The sequence below is a fragment of the Pyrus communis genome, chromosome 4 (genome assembly GCF_041283825.1).
Source record: "Pyrus communis isolate YQ-2024b chromosome 4, ASM4128382v1, whole genome shotgun sequence".
Classification (NCBI taxonomy): Eukaryota; Viridiplantae; Streptophyta; class Magnoliopsida; order Rosales; family Rosaceae; genus Pyrus; species Pyrus communis.
In genome coordinates this window covers 159109-182441 of record NC_142568.1, presented here as the reverse complement: position 1 = coordinate 182441, position 23333 = coordinate 159109, and the positions used below count along the sequence as shown (strand labels likewise).

The 23333-nt window shown below is 38.0% G+C and overlaps 2 protein-coding genes and 2 long non-coding RNA genes across 4 annotated transcripts; 2 read left to right on the top strand and 2 right to left on the bottom strand.

Annotated features, from left to right (window-relative positions):
* Positions 1–553: 553 nt before the first annotated feature.
* Positions 554–1524, top strand: LOC148697239 (uncharacterized). The gene is made up of 2 exons (XR_015961288.1): positions 554–1137; positions 1230–1524. It is a non-coding gene; the product is annotated as an uncharacterized LOC148697239 (long non-coding RNA).
* Positions 1525–1997: 473 nt separating this feature from the next.
* On the bottom strand, positions 1998–4160 carry LOC137723779 (PPR superfamily protein). Its single transcript, XM_068462970.2, has one exon. The coding sequence runs from the start codon at positions 4074–4076 to the stop codon at positions 2256–2258; it is 1821 nt and encodes a 606-aa protein (XP_068319071.2). The 5' UTR covers positions 4077–4160; the 3' UTR covers positions 1998–2255.
* A 5515-nt stretch (positions 4161–9675) lies between these two features.
* On the bottom strand, positions 9676–11211 carry LOC137723413 (uncharacterized). Its single transcript, XR_011066901.2, has 3 exons — positions 10829–11211; positions 10276–10343; positions 9676–10152 (listed from the first exon to the last, which is right to left on the bottom strand). It is a non-coding gene; the product is annotated as an uncharacterized LOC137723413 (long non-coding RNA).
* A 5308-nt stretch (positions 11212–16519) lies between these two features.
* On the top strand, positions 16520–23324 carry KCS15 (3-ketoacyl-CoA synthase 15). The gene is given in 3 exon segments (XM_088693185.1): positions 16520–16698; positions 21918–22491; positions 22582–23324. Coding segments are annotated over 3 exon segments (1365 nt in total). The 3' UTR covers positions 23194–23324.
* Positions 23325–23333: the final 9 nt, after the last annotated feature.

Genomic DNA, 23333 nt, shown 5'->3' with positions numbered 1-23333 from the left:
CGAGCCAACTAGCACAACGTCTCTACAAGTGAGTATTAAGCACTTGACCACTTTTACGCAGGGCATCTGAGAGGCTGACATGACGTTAGGCTAAATGAGAGCAACTTCTTGTAATCTCTTCAAAATGCGTTGCTTGTATGGCCAAATACACTTTTTATACTTTAAAACCTAATTAGGAGAGTTTTATATGTCCAATTCTCTACTGAATTTTCTCATCAGATACTTTGAATAAAGCTTGTAGTTTCAATGTTTCATTAACTAAGGTATCTATATTGCTTACTCATGGATATCATTTTGATCATTGAGCTTTGTATTATTTTGGAGATGTATCGTTAATTTCTACAAAGTCTATTTACATATGTATTTATGTACGTATATAATGTGTGTGTGTGTGTGTCTATATATATACGTATGTATGTATGTATGAGTGTTGGTGTGCATATGCGTTGATGCATGTATATCTCCTTTAGAAAAGTGGCTTAAACATAACAAGTGCTTTGTTTCGTGTCTTGCCAACTGCGGTTCTATGCATTTGAAAGCTTCATGTCTATAGCAAACTCGCCCACGTGACGGTATCTCTTCGGCCGCGTACATCTTGTTATATCACGTGCCACCATCATGGCATTTCCACCTGCACTCAATGCATGCTCCTCATTTTGGATCTTATTCACATCCATTATCTTCCTTCCATAAATGGCTTCCTACAGTAGTTCTTTGCATATCCTACTCTTCCACTATCTTGAGACTTTCTCTTTGTGAGTCAGCTTTCCAATGGATATGGGGAGAACCTCTACTTTGAAAAAGGTTCCGCGACAGAGAGCCCCAGGACGCCATAAGGGTGTTCGAATGAGGGCTTGGGGTAGATGGGTTTCCGAAATCAGGCTTCCAAAATCCGGGATCAAGATATGGTTCGGCACTTATGATGCCCTAGACCAGGCAGCTCGAGCCTACGATGCTGCTGTGTATTGCATTCATGGTGCTAGTGCAGAGTTCAATTTTCCAGAAAATAAAAGGCCAGTGCCCCCTACAAGTTCTGCAGTTCACGTGAAGATGAAGGATATCCAGGCTATTGCAACATATTTTTCTTCAGCTGATGTATCAGTCTCTACTCTTGTGTCGTCTACGATGATAACACAGGTACCGTCAGATAAACCAGCTTCTCCAAATTTACTGATTTCTACTGGTATGGCAACTGATTATGAGGTGGATTGTGGTTCATTCGCCCCTAGCTGTGCTACTGGAGCAGCTGTTACTTCACCAGAGAACTTACAACTGGATGATTTCCTCATGCTAGACACAGGTTGGATAGCTGAGTTTTATTAGGTATTTATGCGCATGTATGTGCGCGCGCGCGTGTGTTTTCATATATGAAGTCTGGTCAGATGCTGCCAGTAATGTAATCTTAAGAGTCTTTGTCAATTGCCGTATTATAATGACTATATCAGTTGTGCTGTTTTCCCTTTCCATTCCATAAACTTTGGGATTTGTTAATAACACTCCAAAATAGTCACGTTGCACCGCGTCCCTCCCTTGGTTTTTTGATCTAGACAGATTCCCTTCCCCTTTCCCCATTCCTCAGAAAGGATATTTGCTTGTTTTTTGAACTGTTGCGTGTTTTTAATGAATTGGCTTTTCTTTTCAAGTGTTGGTACATGAATAAATGATATGATGCTTGAGATGTGCGTTTGTCCTTCTAGCTGACACTAAGTGGAATGTTTTCGGGAAGTAATTCTCCTCATAACCACTTTTGATAGAACCACGCCGAAATTCTTATTAAAATCCATACGCTAATCGCTCCAAGTGCTTTTGTTTGTTGTATGCCCAAACGCTACTGGAAACATTTTTGGATATCAGAAAGTTCTTAAACTTTCTGAAAGCATCGCCAAATATGCATGAAATTTGACCAAAAGGAGCTGTTGGAGATGCTTGTCTAATCTATAGATAATCCGCTTACTCTCTACCCTTTTGCGTTTGGTAGAAGCATACGATTGTTTTGATTTGACGAATGGAGCACTAGTTTTTGGCTCTTGCATTTAGCATTGGTTTACAACAAGTGTTTATCAACTCATTGAAATCCACATAAGACATAAGAATTCACTCTCGCAAAGAAACCAGAGGCGAGAAAAACTCAACTCGTGGAGTCTACAACCTTTTCTTTCTTCTTTCCAATTACGAGTCTACAACCCTTGAGTTGATAATTGAGCGTTTGCATGGTCGATGATGAGTACTATGGCACAACCCTTTTTGTTTTCTGGCTAAATTCGGCTGAATCCGTAGCCTTTCCTTAATCCTTGTATTCTCATGGCTCTCCTCACCTCTTCCACGCCAAGCCAGTTTCCGGTTTCAGCATGAACCGTGCTCAGTAAGGTATAGTGGGCAGCATTCTCAGGCTCCAGGATAACAAGCTCATGTGCTAAAAATTCTGCCTTGTCTAATCTTCCATGAATCTTGCAAGCTGTAACCAAAGAAGTCCAAATTCTAGTACTTGGTGTCATGGGCATTGATCTCACTAGCTCATAAGCATCTTCAAGCTTGCCCGTCCTTCCAAGAAGATCGATAAAGCAAGCGTAGTGCTCCACGCTTAATTCTATTTTATTACCTTCTGTCAGACGCTTAAAGACCTTATTCCCTTCTTCCACTAGGCCGGCGTTGTTGCAAGCAGATAAAACAGAGAGGAAAGTAACTGCATCAGGCTCCACCCCTCTCTCTTGCATCTCATCAAAGAGTTGCAGAGCTTTCTCGGAATCCCCATGAAGGCCATAACTGCCAATCAGTGCGCTCCATGTAACAGAATCTTTGCTTGGCATCTCCTTGAAAACCTGATGTGAATCCTTGAGACAACCACACTTTGCATACATATTGATGAGTGCATTCCCAATGAAAGTGTCAAAACTTAACCCAGATTTTAAGACATAGCCATGGACTCCACAGCCAAGGATTAGTGAAGACAGGGAAGCGCAGACAGAAATGATTGCCAATACAGTTACAGAGTTGGGTTCAATTCCTTCAGCTCGCATTTGGCTGAAGAGTTTCAGCGATTTCGTGTAATCCCTGCATTGAGAATAGCTCCCAATAATTGAGCTCCATATCACAACATCTTTAACAGCTTCCCTATCGAAAATTAACTTGGCAGAACGCAAAACTTTCCCACATTTGCAATACATGTGTATGAGAGTTGCTGAGCAATGATTATTGGAATCAAACCCATGACGAAGGATATATGCATGAATCTCTTTCCCATGTTCTACAAGTCCCAACTCGGCACAAGCTGGTAAAATGGCAAGCACAGTCACTCTGTTGGGTTTCAGGCCTTCAACCTGCATTGCCCGGAAGTAACCCAGGGCCATGCCATAATTGTGATTAGCAATGCATCCCGAAACTAAGGCAGTCCAAGAAACTTCATTTTTAACTTCCATATGATAAAATACATGTAAAGCCATCGACAAGTCGCGAAACCTCATATACAAATCAACCAGAGCCGTCGACAAGAACACCGACTCCTTAATCATTCCATGAACAATAACGAGCCCGTGAATCTCTCTGCCCAGTCGTCTCAACTCTCCTGACCTCGCGCAAACTGACATTATGCCAGCAATCAACTCTGCTTTCGGTACAAAACCATTAAAATGCATTTGCTTAAGCACTTGCAAACCTTTTTCAAGATGCCCATTTTGCAAATAGCAATTTATCATGGAATTCCAGGTGATGGTGTCTCTTTCAGGCATTTCATCAAACACCTGACGTGCTGCTTCAACAGTTGTAAATTTGGCGTACATGGAGATGAGAGAATTGGATACGACCGGGTCTGAGTCGGAGCCCGACTTGAGAGCGACGCAGTGAAGTTGAAGGCCGAAGTGGCGGGACATTGCGTAGGAGCAAGCTTTAATGATTGAAGGAAGAATGGAGTTGTTTGCATGAAGGCCATGGGGATGGAGTTGCAGTTTGTATAGATGAAGGATTTGGTCATATAATCCCTTGGAAACCAAGTCTTTGATTTTAAAGTTAAGGGCTGAGATCGTGTCTGCGGGGCTTGGAATTGACGGGAACCGGCTGATCACAGTCACATGGCGATGCATGATATTATTGATTGGTTTTATAAAGGATTTAATGTTTTCAGGTTATATCTTCAGGTGTATCCCTGCATGGTAACAATTGAGTTCATGCATAAATATTAAACAGACAGTGGCTATACCTATATACTATTTTTAGACCATTTTTTTGTAGAACTCTAAACACATGATGTATCAGTTGATAATTGATTTTTTTTTTTTTTCAAATCATTAAAAAAGAGCTCTATCATCAACCGTCACATCATATGAATATAAAAGATGGTCTAAAAATTTGATATACCTAGCATTTTTCATACCATTATTCAAAAAAGATCGATTGCTTGTAAACCTTTTTAGTAATGAGTTGTGTGAAGCTTTTGCAGTTGGAAGTTCTAGGCTCTGACTTTAACATTAAAATTATGGGAAATGATTTTTACACTAGTTTTAACTCTTCATACTCATTTTATTTGGATAATAAATCAAATGTAAACAAGCGACGAGATTAAATACGGACGTGTGAGAGGCTAAAACAGAGGTGTGTTTATCATTCTCCTATATTATGTGTATGCCATTTTCCTATACGTTTATGCCATTAGATCCTTTAAGGTGACTTGCTACCCAGCTATTGAAGGTGGACTGTGTCCTACTAATGCAAGGGCATTGCGTGTGTGTAATTAGACTTCAACACGAATTGTTAATGAATCATTTATCCACTTGACTCATAAATCATACAGCCAATCATTTTAATTCTCAGTTTAGTTACAAGTCTACAGGCTCGGTGGCAATCACATTTCGTATAATTACGCCCCCCCTCTCAAGGTCTATTTTAAAACTTGAAATCTGAGAATTTGGCAATGAATTCACCATAATCTTCCACACACCCACCGCCCCCAGCCCCCCCCCCCCCCCCCCCCCCCCCCCCCCCCCCCCCAGTTGCATTCCCACTATCCATTCATCTGGTTCATTGTGTCTTCTAAGTTCATCCAACCATCCAAAATAAGGATAAGAAATGGATGTGCACTCCATTTGGATACAAGAAGTTTCAAGTGGTTTTTCAGGTGGTTGACTTGATCATGACACCCTAGACAATGCATCCATGTTTGTATTGACTCTCATAGTCGTACCCCAATAGTTTTGCCACCTATTTTTGCTGAATAGAGTGTGTGCCCTGTGATTGAGCAAATTACTGGAAACTGTTATGGTCGTTTTAATCATAAAATGGCACCCTTGCAAATAATTCTGCCATTTCTTGACTACGTGCACAATAGCAACGAGTTCTCTTTCACAAGACAATGATTGATTCCTAGGACCCAAATCTTGACTGGTAAAAGCAATTGGCCTTTTCTGTTGTAATACTGCAACAATTCCATTGCCTGAGGCATCATACTCAAGCTCAAATCGTAATGTAAAATCTGGCAGAGCCAAGACTTGTGGTGATGCCATGACTTGTTTGAGCTGCTGGAAAGCTTCTTTAGCACCCTGAGACAGCTGAAACCCATCTTTCTTAGTCAACTTGTAGGTTGACATATTTTGCCATAGCCAGGAACAACTTCATGTAATATCTAGTGAGTCCCAAGAATCTTCTCAAAACCTTCACATTAGCAGGTGCAGACCAATCAATTATAGCTTGAAGCTTTGATGGATCAGCAACTACTCCCTTCCTGGAAACAGTATGTCCCAGATACTTCACTTTACTTTGGCCACTTCTTTTTCACAAATAATTGATTACATTTCAGCAGCTCAAATGTTATATATAAGTAAGACAAACGATTTTCCCAAGACTTGCTATATACCAAGATATCATCAAAGAATACCAGAATAAACTACCTCGAGGTAAAGCCTAAAAATTTCATCATTCATCAAATTCTGGAATGTAGCCTGTGCATTTGTGAGTCCACAGGGCATAACTAGGAACACATAATGCCTTTCATGTCTCCTGAATGCAATCTTCTCCACATCTGATTGATCCATCCTGATTTGGTGGTGACCACATCTTAAACCAAGCTTGGAAAGAATTTTGCACCAAATAATTCATCCAATAAATCATCAATCAAAGATTTTGGATACTAGTATTTAATAGTAAGTTGAATCCAATTCCCTGTAATACATACACAATCTCTACGCCCCTTCTTTCTTTTTGACAAGTAACACAGGACACGAGAAAGGAATATGACTTGGTCGAATAAAACCTGACTACAACAACTCCTGTACAGCTTTTTCAATGTAGTTTTTTGCCAAGATCCATAGTGATAATGCCTGATGCTACGTTTAGGTTGAAACATGATGGGCAATGTTGTTTTTGGAAGCTCCAATACATACAACAAATTGCACAATGCACATATATCGCCTAGCATATGACATCAAGTTAGATCTTCACTTGATTACATTTTAGTGCAAATGGGAGATTGTTGGATGTATGCCTTAAAAGCAATCAAGATTAGTGGTTTTGCTTAAGGTAATACAGTAGGCAAGATCACTATAGGCAGATTACCAATGTAATCTCATTAGTGAGTCCATGGTACAGTTATATGCATATGTAAGAAGTAACTTTTGAGATAATGTTAAGGAGACCTTTTCATATGTGTTTATCCTAAACTTTTTCCTGGTCGTTGGATTCTTTGAGTGGTTATCTTATATAGTCCGATCTCTGCACAATTGTAGGACGGGATGCATGGCCAGTTTCAAGTCATTAGCGAGAGTCGATAAGATAAGTGTGTAAATGCTTAATAATGATTAAATTCACTAAATGTGATCAAGTCTCGAGATCTTATGTGTATATACTAGATACATGCTCATGTCAATAAGAACTCAGTTGTTGCAATAATGCAAATTGGTCCTTGGACTTGAGGCATTGCAATTGTCTTGTGATTAGGTATTTGATCTTAGATTATGTTAACGGCACTCTGATATGAGAGGGTACCCATGACATAGTTGAGATTAGGCTGCCTAATCATGAAGGCAAGTGAATGTACAAAAAAGAATCTCTAACCTTCATAATTGAAGGAGAATGCTCATCGACAAGATTTAGAATTTCTTTGGTCAAAACATTGTGATTTGGAATAATGTTCCAAATTTATCAAGTTGTTCACTTAGGTACTTTACATAATTTAGCCTAATCAATGCAATCGAGAGCATTGTATTAGAGAAGGACCGTATTGCATTGTAATTGCAACGAAATAGGTTCTCTCGTAAATACTACATTGACTCAGGGACCATGACATGCAGCTAGGTGTCCCCCATAGTCTATGAAATCCTATAAGACAATAATTTTTGTCTTCATAAAGAGGTGGATTAAAAGGAGTTTCAAATCCGTCAAAATATTTGAGGAGTCTAATTCATCTCACAACGAGAACTTAATAAGATTGCACAACCTATGCTAGAATACTAGACCAAGGTATCACAATGTGATGAAATAATCAATTGGATTGATTAAGATGGAGGAAATAATATTCTATTTATTTAATTAATTAATTATTATGATGGTTGTACGTCTAAAATAGTCCTTGAAAGAGTTTCGGGAGTTGCGGAGATTCATAGGGCCCAAACTCATTGTCACCTTAGTTCTAAAGATGAACTACGACAGTTTGATCTTCGTTGGAGACAAAGTACGTAGGCAACCTATGCAAGCGCTGAATAGGTACAACTGAAAGTTTTGTACTAAGGGTGTTCAATGGGTCTTGAGCATGAAGCATTCAAAGGAAGGATGATAGCCCTCCCTTAGGGTGAACAACCTTGATAAAAATCAAGGTAGTGGTATAAGAGGTATAAACTAAATTTCCTTGAAATTGCATGTGGTAACCTATCAAAGCAATGAGTTACAAACATCCATTATTTTCAAGCTTTGGAGTGCTTGCAATGCTTCCACTTTTAGTTTCTAACTAGGTCCTTTCTACCAGTTAGGTAGATTTTACGTAGCTGCATTCACATTGAAATAAGAGAAATAAATCAGTAACCTTAATTTTTTAAGGAACTCAAAAATATTTCCCAACTTGCTTGTTTTCCTTGCATAAAAAATTATAAGCACAAAGGGGAATGAATATTTCCCATCAAATAATTCAAAAACCAATAATAAAGTTTTTTTAAATAAATTTTGTGGTTAATGTGTATAACAATCGCATCAGAAAATCAAACCTTGAATATCATACAGCGAACATGGCTCTGATAGAAGCCCACTTCAAGCACGATGGAACTTTGATGCGACTGTCGCATCGTGCCACCCATAGAAAATACCAATTGATAAGAGTCAATATTCGATATGTTTATCTCACGATTATTTGATTTAAACCGATTCTTTTCATATGGTTCATCATATAAGGGGTTTCTGAGAAATCCAAGCAATTAAGCTACTGGCAGGATTCGGAGATAAATCTCGAAACGCTATGCAATTCAATGACAACTGAAAGGGCTGAAAGGGAAGTAGTGGTACTGGTGATATTAGGATACAATCAGAAAGCATTGAAATGCTTAGCTTTTAGTCTAACACTCTTTTCTTCTTTAGAGAAGAGAGGCAGGGGAAGGCAATAGGAATAGTTTGACAAAATTTTCTATAAATTAGATTTGCGAATGAATGTTGGGTTGGGCCACTTCACAACAGTCGCTTGCTCTCACTCTAGGTTCTAAGTTCTATAACACACACACACATACCAATATTATTACTTCTAATAACTATTAATTAAGAAGAATAAGCAACTATATATGTGTGTGTACAATGGTAGTTAAGGTTCTAAAAAACGCTAGGCGTTAGTCAAGCGGTGGGCTAGCGCCTAGCACCTAGACGGGTGCCTAGACGGCCTAGGCGGATTTAGGTAAATTTTTTATATATTATATAAATTAATTAAATTTACTATATCAGATGTAAATAATTATTGAATAATATGTTATTTCTTATAGAAGAACATACATATGTGAATGTTTTATGTACACATGTAATATGCTTGCCTAGGAAAAAAAATATATATTATCTAAATGATTTATAATTTATAATTTATATAATATTTATATACATATAATATACATCCCAAACTTTTAAAACTATAAAAAAAACCCACGCAAGTGGGTGGTTTCATATTTAAAACCATCTGATGAGTGGGTGATGAGTGGGTGGTTTCATAATTAAAACCACTCTTTCACATCACCCAAGAACCCATCACCAGCTTTTGAATTTCGTTTCTTCTTCTTTACCCTTTCAGAACCTAATCTTTTAGTCTCTCTCTTGGCGCTCTCTTCCCTCATGCCTCATCTTCGTTTTTCTTCTTCGGCCTTTCACTTTCAGAACCTCAAAATTGGATCTCAAATCCAACTTGCGCCACCACAGATTAAAATGTTTAATACTCTCTCTCTCTCTCTCTCTTCCCTCATCTTCACAAAGACGCAGAAATTCGCCGGAGCTTTGCTGCTATGTACGAGATCGGAAGTTGTAGATTTGGTTGCAAAAATTACAGCGAGATTCAAACCGCCTAGACGGCTGCCTAGCCCGCCTAAGGTGCCTAGCGAGCGCCTAGGCGGCCGCCTAAGTCCTCCCCGCCTAATTGAACGTTTTGGTCTAAATCGGGTCCGAGCTCCGCTGCCCAGCGCCTAGGTGCTGCTTAGGCCGATTTTTAGAACACTAATGGCAACAAATATGGAATTTAGTAATGGTGGAGATCAAACTCCCAACGGATCATATAGATGAAAGAGAGAGGAAGCAACATGGGTCATACATGAATATGTACAGTTTTCCTTCTTCAACTAAAGCATTTAAATTCCTCTAATCTTCACCTTTCATAACGATAAAAACAACAATCCCAGATTTTGGGTTGAACAACCAGTCATGGATATCCCACATCAAATCCAAATAAGAGGAATAAACAACTTAAAAAGTAGCAACATTGCTACTTGCTAGTCTTCCTACATGATCTAAGAATACAATTAATTAAATAGCTATAGGGTCACATTGACCATAAAGTATTACCTGCAACTCAAAAACTAAAAATAAGAGAGAGACTTGGCGGAAAACTCGAAATCCCTCACCGAAAAAACTCAATGCGCAATTAGATCATCAGGTTTCATGTCATATTGCATTTCGTTTAAGAAAACCTTCTCGCAGTTTGTCGTTCAAAAACTCCTACTTGAAGTAAAAATTAACAGTAGTAAGTTATAGCAGCAGAAAGTATAATTAGTACATTAAATTCGACAGAACATAAAACATAATTTAACTAATATACACATAACTCATTAAATTAATTACCACATCAAACTTGAGAGTCCAACAGGGCTAAATGTGTCAAAACCTTCTCCATATTCAACTTCAATTGCCTGAAAATACCGAAAGGCGGAGCAAAAATATAATTTCATCAAATTTGCTTACCCAAGGGCCAAGGATAAGTTAAAAATGGAAAATAATCAAACCTTAGAAGCTATGGATTCTTAAGCACCATACAAATTACAAATTAAACCAAAACTACAACTAAAAAAAGGAAACATCAATTATCTAGATATATAAAATTATCATATGAATTACTCTCCACTAATTGTATGTTCCATTTGAGTAAAGCAACTAATGCAGTTTTAGGCTCATCGTCCCTATTCACATTAACCTAGAAAAAATCTAACTTCAAATTGTAATTCAAAATTGACCCAAAAAAAAAAATAACAACTTCAAATCAAATTTCCACAAATTAAATTCAAAATCCCATCAAAGAAAATCAAATGCTAAATCCAAAACCTGCATTCTCATAAATATAAAAAAGTACAAAATCTCTAAAAAGAAAAACCCAAAAAGGTAAAAAGAACTTGAATACTAGAGAATGTGTGGAGCCGATGAGTCGGTGGCGGTGACAGTCGACATAGCGCGAGTTGTTCTCGACTGCTATAAGTTGACTCAGAGCGGATTCGTCAGGTTTTTTGGTGGCGGTCCACCACGGGCTCTCATACTCGGCCATCTTCGTTTGTAGGCGAGAAAGAAAGCTCTCCAGATTTTGTGAACTCGAGGCCTAAAATGGAGGCCATGGTTGAGAGAAGTTGGATGAGTGATAGCTAGGGTTTAGAGAAATTGAGCGGCTAGAGTTTTTTTTTTTTAGAGAAAATGAAATAAATGAGAGGTGAGAGAGAAAAGTCTCTCGAATTTGAGAGAAATGGCTCGTCTGTGTGAAGAAGGCCAGGCAAAGTGAAAAGCAAAAGAAAAATCTGGAAGAAATGAAGCCAGAGGACGCAGTGATGGAGGACAGGTGGAGTGGAATGGTATAAACGTCTTTTTATTGTGGAAAAAAAGAAGGCAAGACAACTGTAAGGCATGAGAAGGCGAGGGTATTTTCGATATTTTACTGTTCATTAACAATGCAAACCAGCACCTGAGAACCGGGTTTTAGTATGTGTATAATTTTTAATTTGCATGCACTTTGTTGGCCAAAACTTGATTAGGATCCAAACTCAGTTCCTAACATGGGTTAATATATTTTTGGGTTAATCTCAGTTTACTATCCTGAAATTTCTTGGTTTTTAATATTTGGTACATTTAAGTTTTTTTATCCCATAGTGGTACTTGAAGTCATAATTTTGGGACACTCTTATACATTCATTAAGGTTGATGTTAAATCAGCCGTTAACTGGTGACGTGCCACCCACGTAGATAATGATTGGGTGCCACGTGTACATATGACGCCCACGTGGATATTAAAAATAAAAAATTCAATAAAAAATTTTAAAAATAAAAATAAATTTTGTCGTCTCATACCTCCTCACGACCCTCCCTCCCTTTGTTCTCTTCTCCATGCACACCCACCCAACCCTCATTTCCTCTTCTACTCCCCGCACATCTACCCTTCCCCTTCCCTATTCGACTCCACCTACCCACTCCTTCCCTCCCTTTCTTCTCTTCTCTACACCCACCCACCCAACCCTCATTTCCTCTTTTACTCCTCGCACAACCACCCTTCTCCCTCCCTCTTCGACTCCACCCACCCAACCTTTCTCTCTTCTTCAACAACCCCACATACCAGATTTGACCCAAACCATAAATTCGACTCTGTCTCATCGCTATCCTCAAGAACCCCCAATTTCCAATTCGGTCGCAACCAGATCCGACAGTGGACCCAAATCGATGACCTAGTTGTTGCTGCTCCGATCTAATTTATGGTTAGGGTACTCTTTTCATTTTAGGGCAATGACCTTTTTTGCAGTAGAAGCAGTGGCGGTCGTTTAGCTGCTGGAGGTTAGAGTTTTTGCTGTTGCTTTTATTGTTGCCTACGAGCCTAAAGTTGTATGGACCTCTCTTTACGTCTTGGGTTGTAGCTCTACTTTGTTTGGGTTTGTTTTATCTTTTATGTCTGGGTTTGTTTTATGTAGGGTTGTGTTTTGTTTGGATCTAGGCCCATCTTTCACAAATTGTAATTTCTCTTACATTAATGAAGTTCTATTTTGACCAAAAATGAATAAAAATTGTGATGGGTTGTAAACTGAGATATTCCGTATGAAGGGGTTTTATCACAAATAGTCCCTGAAATTGACCATCACCATCAAAACCCTAAAATTAAAAATCAATCAATGTAGTCCCTGAAAATAAGTGTCGCAAATCAATGTGGTCATTTCGTCACAATTCTGTTAAAAGTTCCGTTAATTGTTGATGTGGCACATAAATGGGCCCCACATGATTTACGAAATTTTATCACAAATGGTCCCTGGAATTGACCCACATCATCAAAATGGTCCCTAGAATTGACCCACACCATCAATACGGTCCCTGAAATTGAAAATCAATCAATGTGGTCCTTGAAAATAGGTGTTGCAAATCAATATGATCATTTCGCCATAATTGTGTAAAAAAAATTGTTATGTGCTGATCTGTGTTTAATAATTAATTAAAAAAGTTGTCTAAATACCTATTTGCTCAATGGATTTTTTTTTCTTATAGTAGGGCCAACTAGGGGTGGAAAAAATTCCCAAAAATCCCGAACCGAACCGAAAAAATCCCGATCCCAAACCAAAAATTTCCCAAACCGAAATTCCCGAAATTTTTGGGATGCTATCCCGAACCGATCCCAAAATTTCGGTATGGGATTCGGGATTGGCTTCTCAATATTTCGGGAATCCCATACCGAACCGAAAATATATAATGTTAATTATTATATATATATTTATACATATATATTATTCTTTTATAATTGATGCTAGTAGTTTCTAATTCATGCTCTGCAACCTGGAATGCCCTACACCTTGCATATTTTTCATGTTCTGTTTGATATTCATGTGGATTTTATTATTGCTGTTGCCATGGTTGATGATTTCAGAAGACTTGATTCTTTTGTCTCTCAACAGATTGCAAAAAGGGTTTAATTAATTTGAATTTTGACTATGATAAAAACAGTCAGGCATGCCAGTGTTCAATTAAATATGGTAGTGTGAATGAAATGAAATTCCTAGTTCATGAATGTGTTCTTGAATTATATAGTTGAAGAACAATTCATAATTTCATATTTCAATTTGGGATTCCTGATTTGTCCCAAAATCCCGAAAATATTTCGGGATTCCCGAAATTTGGGATTCCCGAAAATTTGGTTTGGGATTGGTCTTCAAATTCCCGTTCCAAAAAATTTTGGTTTGGGATTCGGGATACTAGTTTCGGTATGGTATCCCATACCGAACCACCCCTAGGGCCAACTCTAAAGAGAGATCCCTTTCATAAATTCTTAAAGGCACAATGCTTAACCAAGGCCTAAGAGGGGATGTGGAAATAGTTTTCAACCAACAATAGACGCACTTCAGTTATAACCTCATTATCTCAAGGCAGACCTCGCCGTTCTTTGCATCACCAGACCACCAGAGAAGCCCCGATCAAGCTCTCCAAGATTAAGGTTGTGAAGATGTTGATCGCTCAAATGTTAACTATGATGTCCCAAAAGTCGTTACCAACGGGCCAAGCCATCACCAAATGTGATCTCGATCCAAGTTCAATTTGGTGAAGGGTGTCGAAGTGTGTAAAGATGAGTGTATTGTGATTGTTTTTTAGAGAATAGAGAGTAAATGAGGTAGAAAAACATGAACTGGGATTGGAGGTGATTGCAGGACTGGGTTTTTGGGTTCATAATTTTTTTTTATTAACTATTAAATTATTAAGCCTATTTGTAAATTTTTTTTAATTTAATTATACTTGTGTGACCTATTTATGTGGCACATCAGCACATAACATAATTTTTGACAGAATTGTGACGGAATGACTACATTGATTTGAGACAATTACTTGCGGGACTACATTGATCAATTTTCAATTTCAGGGCCCATTTAGATATTGCGGGTCAATTTCAGGGACTATTTTGATGTCGTGGGTCAATTTCAAGGATCATTTGTGAGGAAAAAAAAACTTATGGGGCCCATTTATGTGCCACATCAGCACTTAATAGAATTTTAACAGAATTGTGACGGAATGACCACCTTGATTTACGACACCTATTTTCAGGGACTACATTGATTGATTTTCAATTTCAAGGACCATCTTGATGGTGAAAGTCAATTTCAAGGACTATTTATGAAAAAAAAACCCTCTCAACATTAATCTGGTCATGAACCTTTTGTTTTGTTTGTTTGCTTTCCTAACTACATGGGTAAATGGTGGTTTCGCAAGTTATATATTTTGGAAGAAATTTTAAAGTAACGATAACAATACTAAATTATCGTAACTATAAATGCCATGAGTTATGAGTTGATGAGGAGAGATTTTTCAGTGTGCCTGAAATGCGAAGTGGTACATCAATGTACAAGTAGTGAGATACTTGTGTTAAAAAATTAACAACTAAAAAAAATAAAACTTCCCTTCACTTATATACTGACACATGGGTGTACTACCTGTATTCCAGACACAATGAAAAATTTCTTGTTGTTGAGGGGGTAGAGTATGAGAGATGGAAAACCACATGTTATTCTACAACTGGAGGGACACTTGAAAAAAAAAAAAAAAACTTACTTCTAATTATATAATGACATGTAGTGTTCCGCTCCGTGTTCTACACACTGAAAATTTTCTAGTATAGTAGACAAAACATTTCCCAAACGCACAACTTTAATTGGCGCAAGGAACCAGCTGCTCGTACGCCATCATGCACAAAGAGCCTACTGCTTTCTGTTGCCAATCTTAAGCTAATGGATGCTAACACAAACCAAAGGCCCAAAGCTAGCATATGAACAAGCAAAAAATGGGCCAAAGAAAAACAAACAAAAGCACAGCTCAAGCAACAGTTTGAGCCCAGAACAGAAAACAACAGTCTGTGAAATCGACTGCAACCACCGCTGCAACATTCCAGCACGATCCGTTCTATTCCACTCCTCCAACCTCACGTCAGCTCGTCGATCGTAACATCCAACTCTAAGCACCACTAGGTACACAACCTCAATTGGGAATATATATATATATATATATATATATATATATATATATATATCCAACAACCAGATGAAGAAATCCAGCTGCCAGAAGAAAGAAGCACATGAGAACCCACGAACAACACTACCAGTGAAGGTAGATAGAGATGAGAATGTGGTGGTGTTAGGAACACCCGAGCCTATGCAAGCATCGAAGCTCTACACACCATCTCAGTAAAGCAGGATTGCATATAGGAGTAAGGATGAATGAAGAAGAATGATGCATGTGGGATGGGAAGAAAAGTGCAAATTGAAATAGAGAGCAAGAGAAAACGCAACGAATGGTGGAAAATGAGACAATGAGAGGAAAGGGAGAAGGGCTAACTGACCCCAGCCGAAGCAAGGGTCGGCGCCACCAAATCTGTGCAAATTTGAAGCTCTTACACAGACAGTGAGAAGAACTCTCAAGCTGAGAGAAAGTCTCTCACAAGGAGAGAAAAGTCTCTTAAAGTTTCCAATGCAATGCACTTTTTAACGTAACTAATTCTTCAGTCTTTATTATAATATATTATTTTTGTATCTCCGTACCCTCCAGGTGTGTGTGTGTGTGTGTGTGTGTCTATATATATATATAGGAAACCTTGGAAGGAATCCCCATTTTTTTTATAAAAATGAGGATTACTTATAGGGTTCACACCACATCGAACTTTAACGAACCGAATTGTCTATTTTTCAAGTTGCACCTCATAGATCATCCTTGCAAAATATTAGCCAAATCCGAAATGTTTAAGACATCTAATTGAGTTCAAAGAAATTAACGAATACTTTGTTATATAACAAACAATAAAATTTTATCTTGATAATTAAATAGACAAATGGTTTCAGATTGAATTGAATTTTTGTAAGGATAATCTATGAATCAAGACTTACAAAATGGACGGTTTGGATCATAAAGTTTGATGTGAAGTGGACCCCACACCTAATCTCTATTTTTTGAAAAAAAAAATGGGGATCCCTTTGCATAAAGAGCTTGTATAATATACATACACACACAGATATGTACAAGCATGCATGCATATGTATTGTAGTTATTCTCTTATATAATCCCAGAATTACTAACCATTAAACTTTGGAACTAATATATGGCAAGAGAGCAAAATGAGCTATTTCAAGCAGAGATTGAAAACTGGGGCATTGATTCGAATCCAAATTCCGCCGTAGGATCATTCTTTGTCTCCGTGAAGGTTCGGCAGGGGTTGCCAGATTTTGTTGGTTCGGTTAATCTGAAGTATGTGAAGCTTGGTTATAGTTATCTCATCAGGCATATGTTGTGCTAGAGCACCAAATGGAACAAATAAAATGAAAGAAATAACTCACAATTTATTAACTGATTGAGGTAACAAATGTACAATGAGGATCTCACAAATTTGGCTCACACAAATTATATCTATGCGAGCTCATTTTATTACAAAACAAATGGTTTCCCTTCTAGTACGTAAAGCCATAACTGCAGTTTGCGAATGAGAGAAAAACAAGGATAACCAATACAAAGTAATTGACCAAGGTTTCTATTGAGCCACATGTCAACAATCTCCACCTTGGCAAGATTCATAAGCACAAACATATTCAGGCACATAGTAAATGAGCTATGTTCAAACAATGCTCAAACTTGGCAAGTCCGAGCGCTTTTGTTAACATATCAGCTGGGTTATCCGCAGTTGGAACTTTCTAAAGAATAATCTTTCTTTTGGACAAAATCTCACGAATAAAATGAAACCGAACATCGATATGCTTTGTCCTCGAATGATAAACTTGGTATTTAGACAAGTGAATAGCACTTTGACTATCACAATGTAGCTCCACCTGCTTTTGATAAATTCCTATAGTCTTTATCAGTCCACGTATCCAAACGGCCTCCTTTACAATTTCTGCAATAGCCATATATTCGGCATCCATTATTGACAAAGCTACTGTGGACTGTAGTGTGGACCTCCAACTAACTGGCCATTTGGCCATAGTAAATAAGTAGCCAGTAGTTGATCTTCTTTTATCCAAATGTCCAGCGTAGTCAGAATCAACATATCCAACCACAAAATTCTCAAAATTACTATCACTTTGCTGAAAACAAAAGCCGACATCTCTAGTCTCATCTTAGAATCCACTTAGCTACTTGCCAATGTTCTTTTCCTGGATTATGCATATAGTGATTAACCAAACCAACGGCTGAGCAATATCTGGTCGAGAACATACCATAGTATACATCAAGCCACCAACGAAATTAGAATATAGAATATTCTTCATCGCCATCTTCTCTTCATTGTTTTTCAGAGATAACAAAGCACTCAACTTAAAGTAAAGAGCCATTCGAGTACTTACAGGTTTGGTGGCATCAATAACACCAAAACGTTGAAGCAATTTACACAAATATTGTTTTTGTGTGAGATACACCAAACCTTTTTCTCGGTTACGAGTAATTCCTTACCGAGTATCTTTTTCGCTTCACCAAGATCTTTCATCTCAAACTTGTTCTTCATTTGTGCTTTCAACTTTTCAATCTCCTTAACATTCTTTGATGCAATTAACATATCATCAACAAACAATAATAAATAAATGAAATACTCATCTTGCAACTTTTTGATATAAACTCAATGATCATACTGACTTCTTACATAGTGTTGACCTCTCATGAATTCGTCAAACTTCAAATACCACTGTCTTGAAGATTACTTCAATCCATACAAAGACTTCTTCAATTTACAAACCCCCTCTTTTCCAATTACCTGATACCCATCAGGTTGAGACATGTAAATATCTTCATCAAGATCTCCATGTAAGAAAGTCGTCTTAACATCAAGTTGCACTAGTTCAAGATCAAATTGTGCAACAAAGGCCAACATAATATGAATAGATGAATGCTTCACAACAGGAGAAAATACTTCATTATAATCAATACATTCCTTTTGTGCATATCCTTTTGCTACCACTCGTGCTTTGAATCTCACATTGTCTTCTCCTGGACGACTACACCCACTTGCAGCCAATAACTATCTTGCTAGGAGGCAATTGAACTAACTCCCAAGTGTTGTTCTTCACAAGAGAATTCATTTCTTCATCCATAGCCTTACCACAATCTATATTATCAGAGCTATTCATGGCTTCCTTATAACTTTTTGGGCTTTCTGCATTAATAATAGGAAGAGCATAAGCAACATAATCACTATATCTTACTGGTCTCTTTATGTTTCTCTTGCCTTTGCTTGTAGCAATGCACTTTATAACTGGAGGCTGTTGGGTATGAGCCTTTTCTTCATCATGGGAAGAGACATCTTCATCTTCTTGACCTTCATTTACTTCTTGTTCAATCAAAACAGGCAGTGGAGTAATGGTAGCAATCTTTTCAAACTCCACCACCTGAAAACTTCTCTTAGGAACTTGAGTTGTATCAACGCTTGTCTTTGAGTTGCTTTGTAACATAGAAGTTTCGCCAAAAGTCACATCTTTGCTGATTACAAATTTCTTCAAATCTGGACACCACAAACAGTAATCTTTGACACCGCTATTAAAGCCCACAAAAATAGCCTTCTTGGCTCTCAGATCAAGCTTACTTTGAGTCACATGGAAATAAACAGGACAACCAAAAATATGAAGAAAATAATAACCAGAAGCTCGTTTTCCAATCCACTTCTCAATAGGTGTTTTACCCTCAATTGCGTATGAAGGTAAATGATTGATAATGTGGCAAGCATATGTAATTACCTCTGCCCAAAATGCCTTACTTAAGCCAGATTGAGCTAGCATACATCTAACCTTTTTAAGTAACGTTCTATTCAACCTTTCAACAACTCCATTTTGTTGAGGAGTTCCACGAATAGTGAAATGTGTTATTATACCTTCTTCTCTACAAACTCTGCAAAATGGATCAAAGGTGTATTCACCAAGATTATCTGACCACAAAACTTTAATTTTCTTACCAATTTGGTTTTCAACCATTTTCTTCCAGTTTAAGAAAATATCTAACACCTCATCTTTGTGCTTCATTGTATAAACCCAAGCTCTTCTAGAGTGGTCATCAACAAAAGTTACAAACCAGTGCTTACCACTCAATGAAGCAGTCTTGGTAAGACCCCAAACATATGAATGCACATAATCCAGGATTCCCTTAGTTTGACGCACAACAGTACCAAATTTAACTCTGGTTTTCTTACTCAAGATACAATGCTTGTAGAAGTCGAGCTTGAAAGTTTTGGCTCCTTTCAGCAGTCCCTGTTTCACAAGGGATTGAAGAGTTTTTTCACCAGCATGTCCAAGTCTCATATGCCATAACTTGGCATTGTCAGTAACTAGTTTTTCAAAAATTGTGGTTGCACCACCTAAAATTGTTTTCCCCTACAAGAAATATATATTCTGCTTTCGGATTCCCTTCATCGTAACCAGAACACCATTTGACATATTTACATTAAATCCATTGCTTTCCAAGGCACCCAAAGAAATTAAATTTTTCTTCAAAGGAAGAACATACCACACATAGGCAACTCTTTAACAATGCCATCAAGGTGTTTCAACTTAACTGTTCCTACTCTCTTTTTATCACATGCATAATCATTACCCAATAAAACAGTTCCCGCCTTTACAACTTCTAGATTAGTAAACCAATCTCGATTTGGACACATGATGAGAACAACCATAATCCAAAATCAATACATCAAAATCACAAGTAGAAGTAACAGCCAAAGCATAATCAGATTCATCATCACTAAGTGCAACATTAGCATTGGTGTTTATGTTATTCTTCTGCAACTTAGGGCAATCTTTTATCCAATGTCCCTTTGTATGACAAAATGCATATTCATCTTTGTCTAATATTTTTCTATTTTGTGAATTACCTCATGGTCGTGACTGAGATCTTCTTCTGTTATTGAATCTCCGTCTTTCATTCAATCTCTAACAAACAAAGCATATGATGTTGTATTATGGACTTGCTTATCTTTGTGTCTAACTTCATGGTTCATCAATGCATTAGACACATCTTCAAAATTTATGGTGTCTTTACCATAAATTAAAGTAGTAGCTAAATGATCATATGCCTCAGGTAATGAATTTAACAAAATCGAGGCTTTATCTTCATCCTTGACATCTTCATCTAAATTTAACAAATCAGTGATTAATTTGTTAAATGAATCGAGGTGTGTAATCATTTTCATACCTGCTTTGTACTGGAACCGATACAACTACTTTTTCAAATGGATGCGATTTTCGATGCTCTTTGTCATGTACATGTCCTCCAATTTCTGCCATAGCGACTTAGCTGACGTTTCTCGCATGACAAGATACTTTTGAGGCTTTGAAGACATAAACGAATCGTAAAGCAAGCCATTCAATTTAACTTATTCCACTTAGCTTCTTCCATATTCTCCAGCTTGTCTTCTAACGTCAGGTCCAAATCTAGTTGAGCCAACACATCTTTAACCTCACATTGCCACATACCAAAGTTATTTGTTCCGTCAAACTTTTCAACTTCAAACTGTGCATTTTGAATTGTCGTTTTTGCCAAACGCGAAGCATGTGATTCTGGCAAAGGATGCGCGCCTCCCAATTCTGATTGATCACTCATCTTCGTCAAACAGGTTTCAAATACACACTTTGATACGAATGAGCCTAGTGGCTCTGATACCAATTGTTGTGCTAGAGCACCAAATTGAATAAATAAAATGAAAGAAATAACTCATAATTTATTAACTGATTGAGGTAACAAATGTACGAAGAGAATCTTACAAATTTGGCTCACACAAATTATTTCTATGTGAGCTCCTTTTATTACAAAACAAATGGTTTCCCTTCTAGTACATAAAGTCATAAATATAGTTTGTGATGGAGAGAAAAACAAGAATAACCAATACAAAGTAATTGACCAAGGTTTATATCGAGCCACGTGTCAACAGCATAGGCTCTACTTGTTCACTGCACCACTTCTGATTGTTCTCTTGAGTAGTACTAGTACTGCTGAAATATAGAAAACCTCAAACAGATCATCATAGAATATTTGTTTCCAAATAATTATCCAAAATTAGAAAGTGGACGCTCCTCCTCCTCTTTCTTCTTCTTCTTCGTCTTGGGACCATTGGGAATATTGTTACATGTTTATCTAGATTTGACGCCTCGCTGTATATATTTACGTGATTTTGCTTGCTTTCGTCCACCAAATGAACTAAAGGTAATTAATTATACATGCATGTTACATATATAGTAACAATAGCTACATTAAAACGATGTTGATAATTATTTTCTTTTCAGTTTTCACTTTTTTTTTAACACTGAAAACTAAACGAAATGATTACCAAATGATCTTTAAGTATTATAATGTACTTATACACATACATTTATGTGTTGATGTTCAATGTTATTGATTACTTTTGAAATGTTCTTATTTCATTTCACGCTGGCTCGCGCATGCGCCACTAAATAATCAAAGATCTCAAAGGAGGTTGAAATGTTATTATTTCATTTTACGCTAGCTCGCGCATGTGCCACTAAATAATCAAGGATCTCAAAGGAGGGGTTCATTGAATTAGTGAGAAATTCGGGCAACTTCAACAATGCTGCCATTGATTTTCAAAAGCGAGTGCTCAAGAGTTTCGGCATAGGCGAAGATAAGTACATGCCCCGAGTGGTATTCTGCCCTGATTACAAGATAAAACTGAAAGACGGAAGAGAAGAGGCAGCTATGGTGATGTTCGGAGCCATAAATGACCTTTTCGGAGCCACCAAAGTCCGGCCAAAGGACATTAGGATCCTCGTGGTGAACTGTGGAGTTCTGAATACGACTCCATCGCTGTCATCCATGGTGATAAAGCATTTCAAGCTAAGGCCTAACGTACAGAGCTTCAACCTTGGTGGAATGGGTTGTGCTGCAGGAATCGTAGCCCTTGATCTTGGCAAAGACCTTATAAATGCTTATCCTGGCTCATATGCACTGGTGGTCAGCACGGAGGCTGTGTGCTATACATGGTACGAAGGCAATGATTTCGATCTGCTCCTTTCTAATTGCTTCTTTCGAATGGGGGCTGCCGCCATGCTGCTCTCTAGCTCCCATCTCAATCGATGGCATGCCAAATATGAACTCAAACAGTATACACACACACGTACGTACAGACTCATTGATCCGTACAGATCTTTAAGATTTTAGTGATTTGATCTTGATGGCGGGCAATTGATGCAGCTGGTTCGAACTCACAGAGGCATGGATGGGAGGAGCTTCAACAGCATACATTTGAAGGAAGATGCAAAGGCCACACAAGGAGTGTCAATGAGCAAAGACGTGATTCAGGTTGGCGGCCATGCACTCAAGGCCAACATCACCACTATCAGCCCCCTCGTTCTCCCCGTCAGCGAACAATTCCATTTCCTCACCAATTTTCCCTTCAGGGAGAAGAAAACTAATTACAAGCCTTACATTCCTGATTACAAGCTTGCCTTCGAGCACGTGTGAATATTGGCAACTAGCAAGAAGGTGCTCGACGAAATACAGAAGAACCTAGAGCTTACGGAGGACTACATGGAGGCATCCAGGAAAACCCTGGAGCGATTTGGAGACGCTTCTAGTAGTAGTGTTTGGTACGAACTCGCTTACTTAGAGGCAACTTCAAAGATCAAGAGGGGTGGTCGGATTTGGCAGCTCACCTTCGGCTCAGGGTTCAAGTGTAACAGCGTCGTTTGGAAGGCTCTTAAGAATGTTGAGACACCCAGGCAGAGTCCATGGTTTGACGAGTTAGATTTAACTCTTATGCATGGCAGCAAGATTACAAAGAGGACAAAATGACAAGTGTTTCTAAGTGTTCTAGCTTAAGGCTTAACAACCAGCAATTGTTTATCAGCTAGCTCCCACAAGTTTTAATTACTCAACTTGATAATTTGATTCGCACAGCGCAAATGAACGTCTTAGGGCCGAGTGTTGGCCTC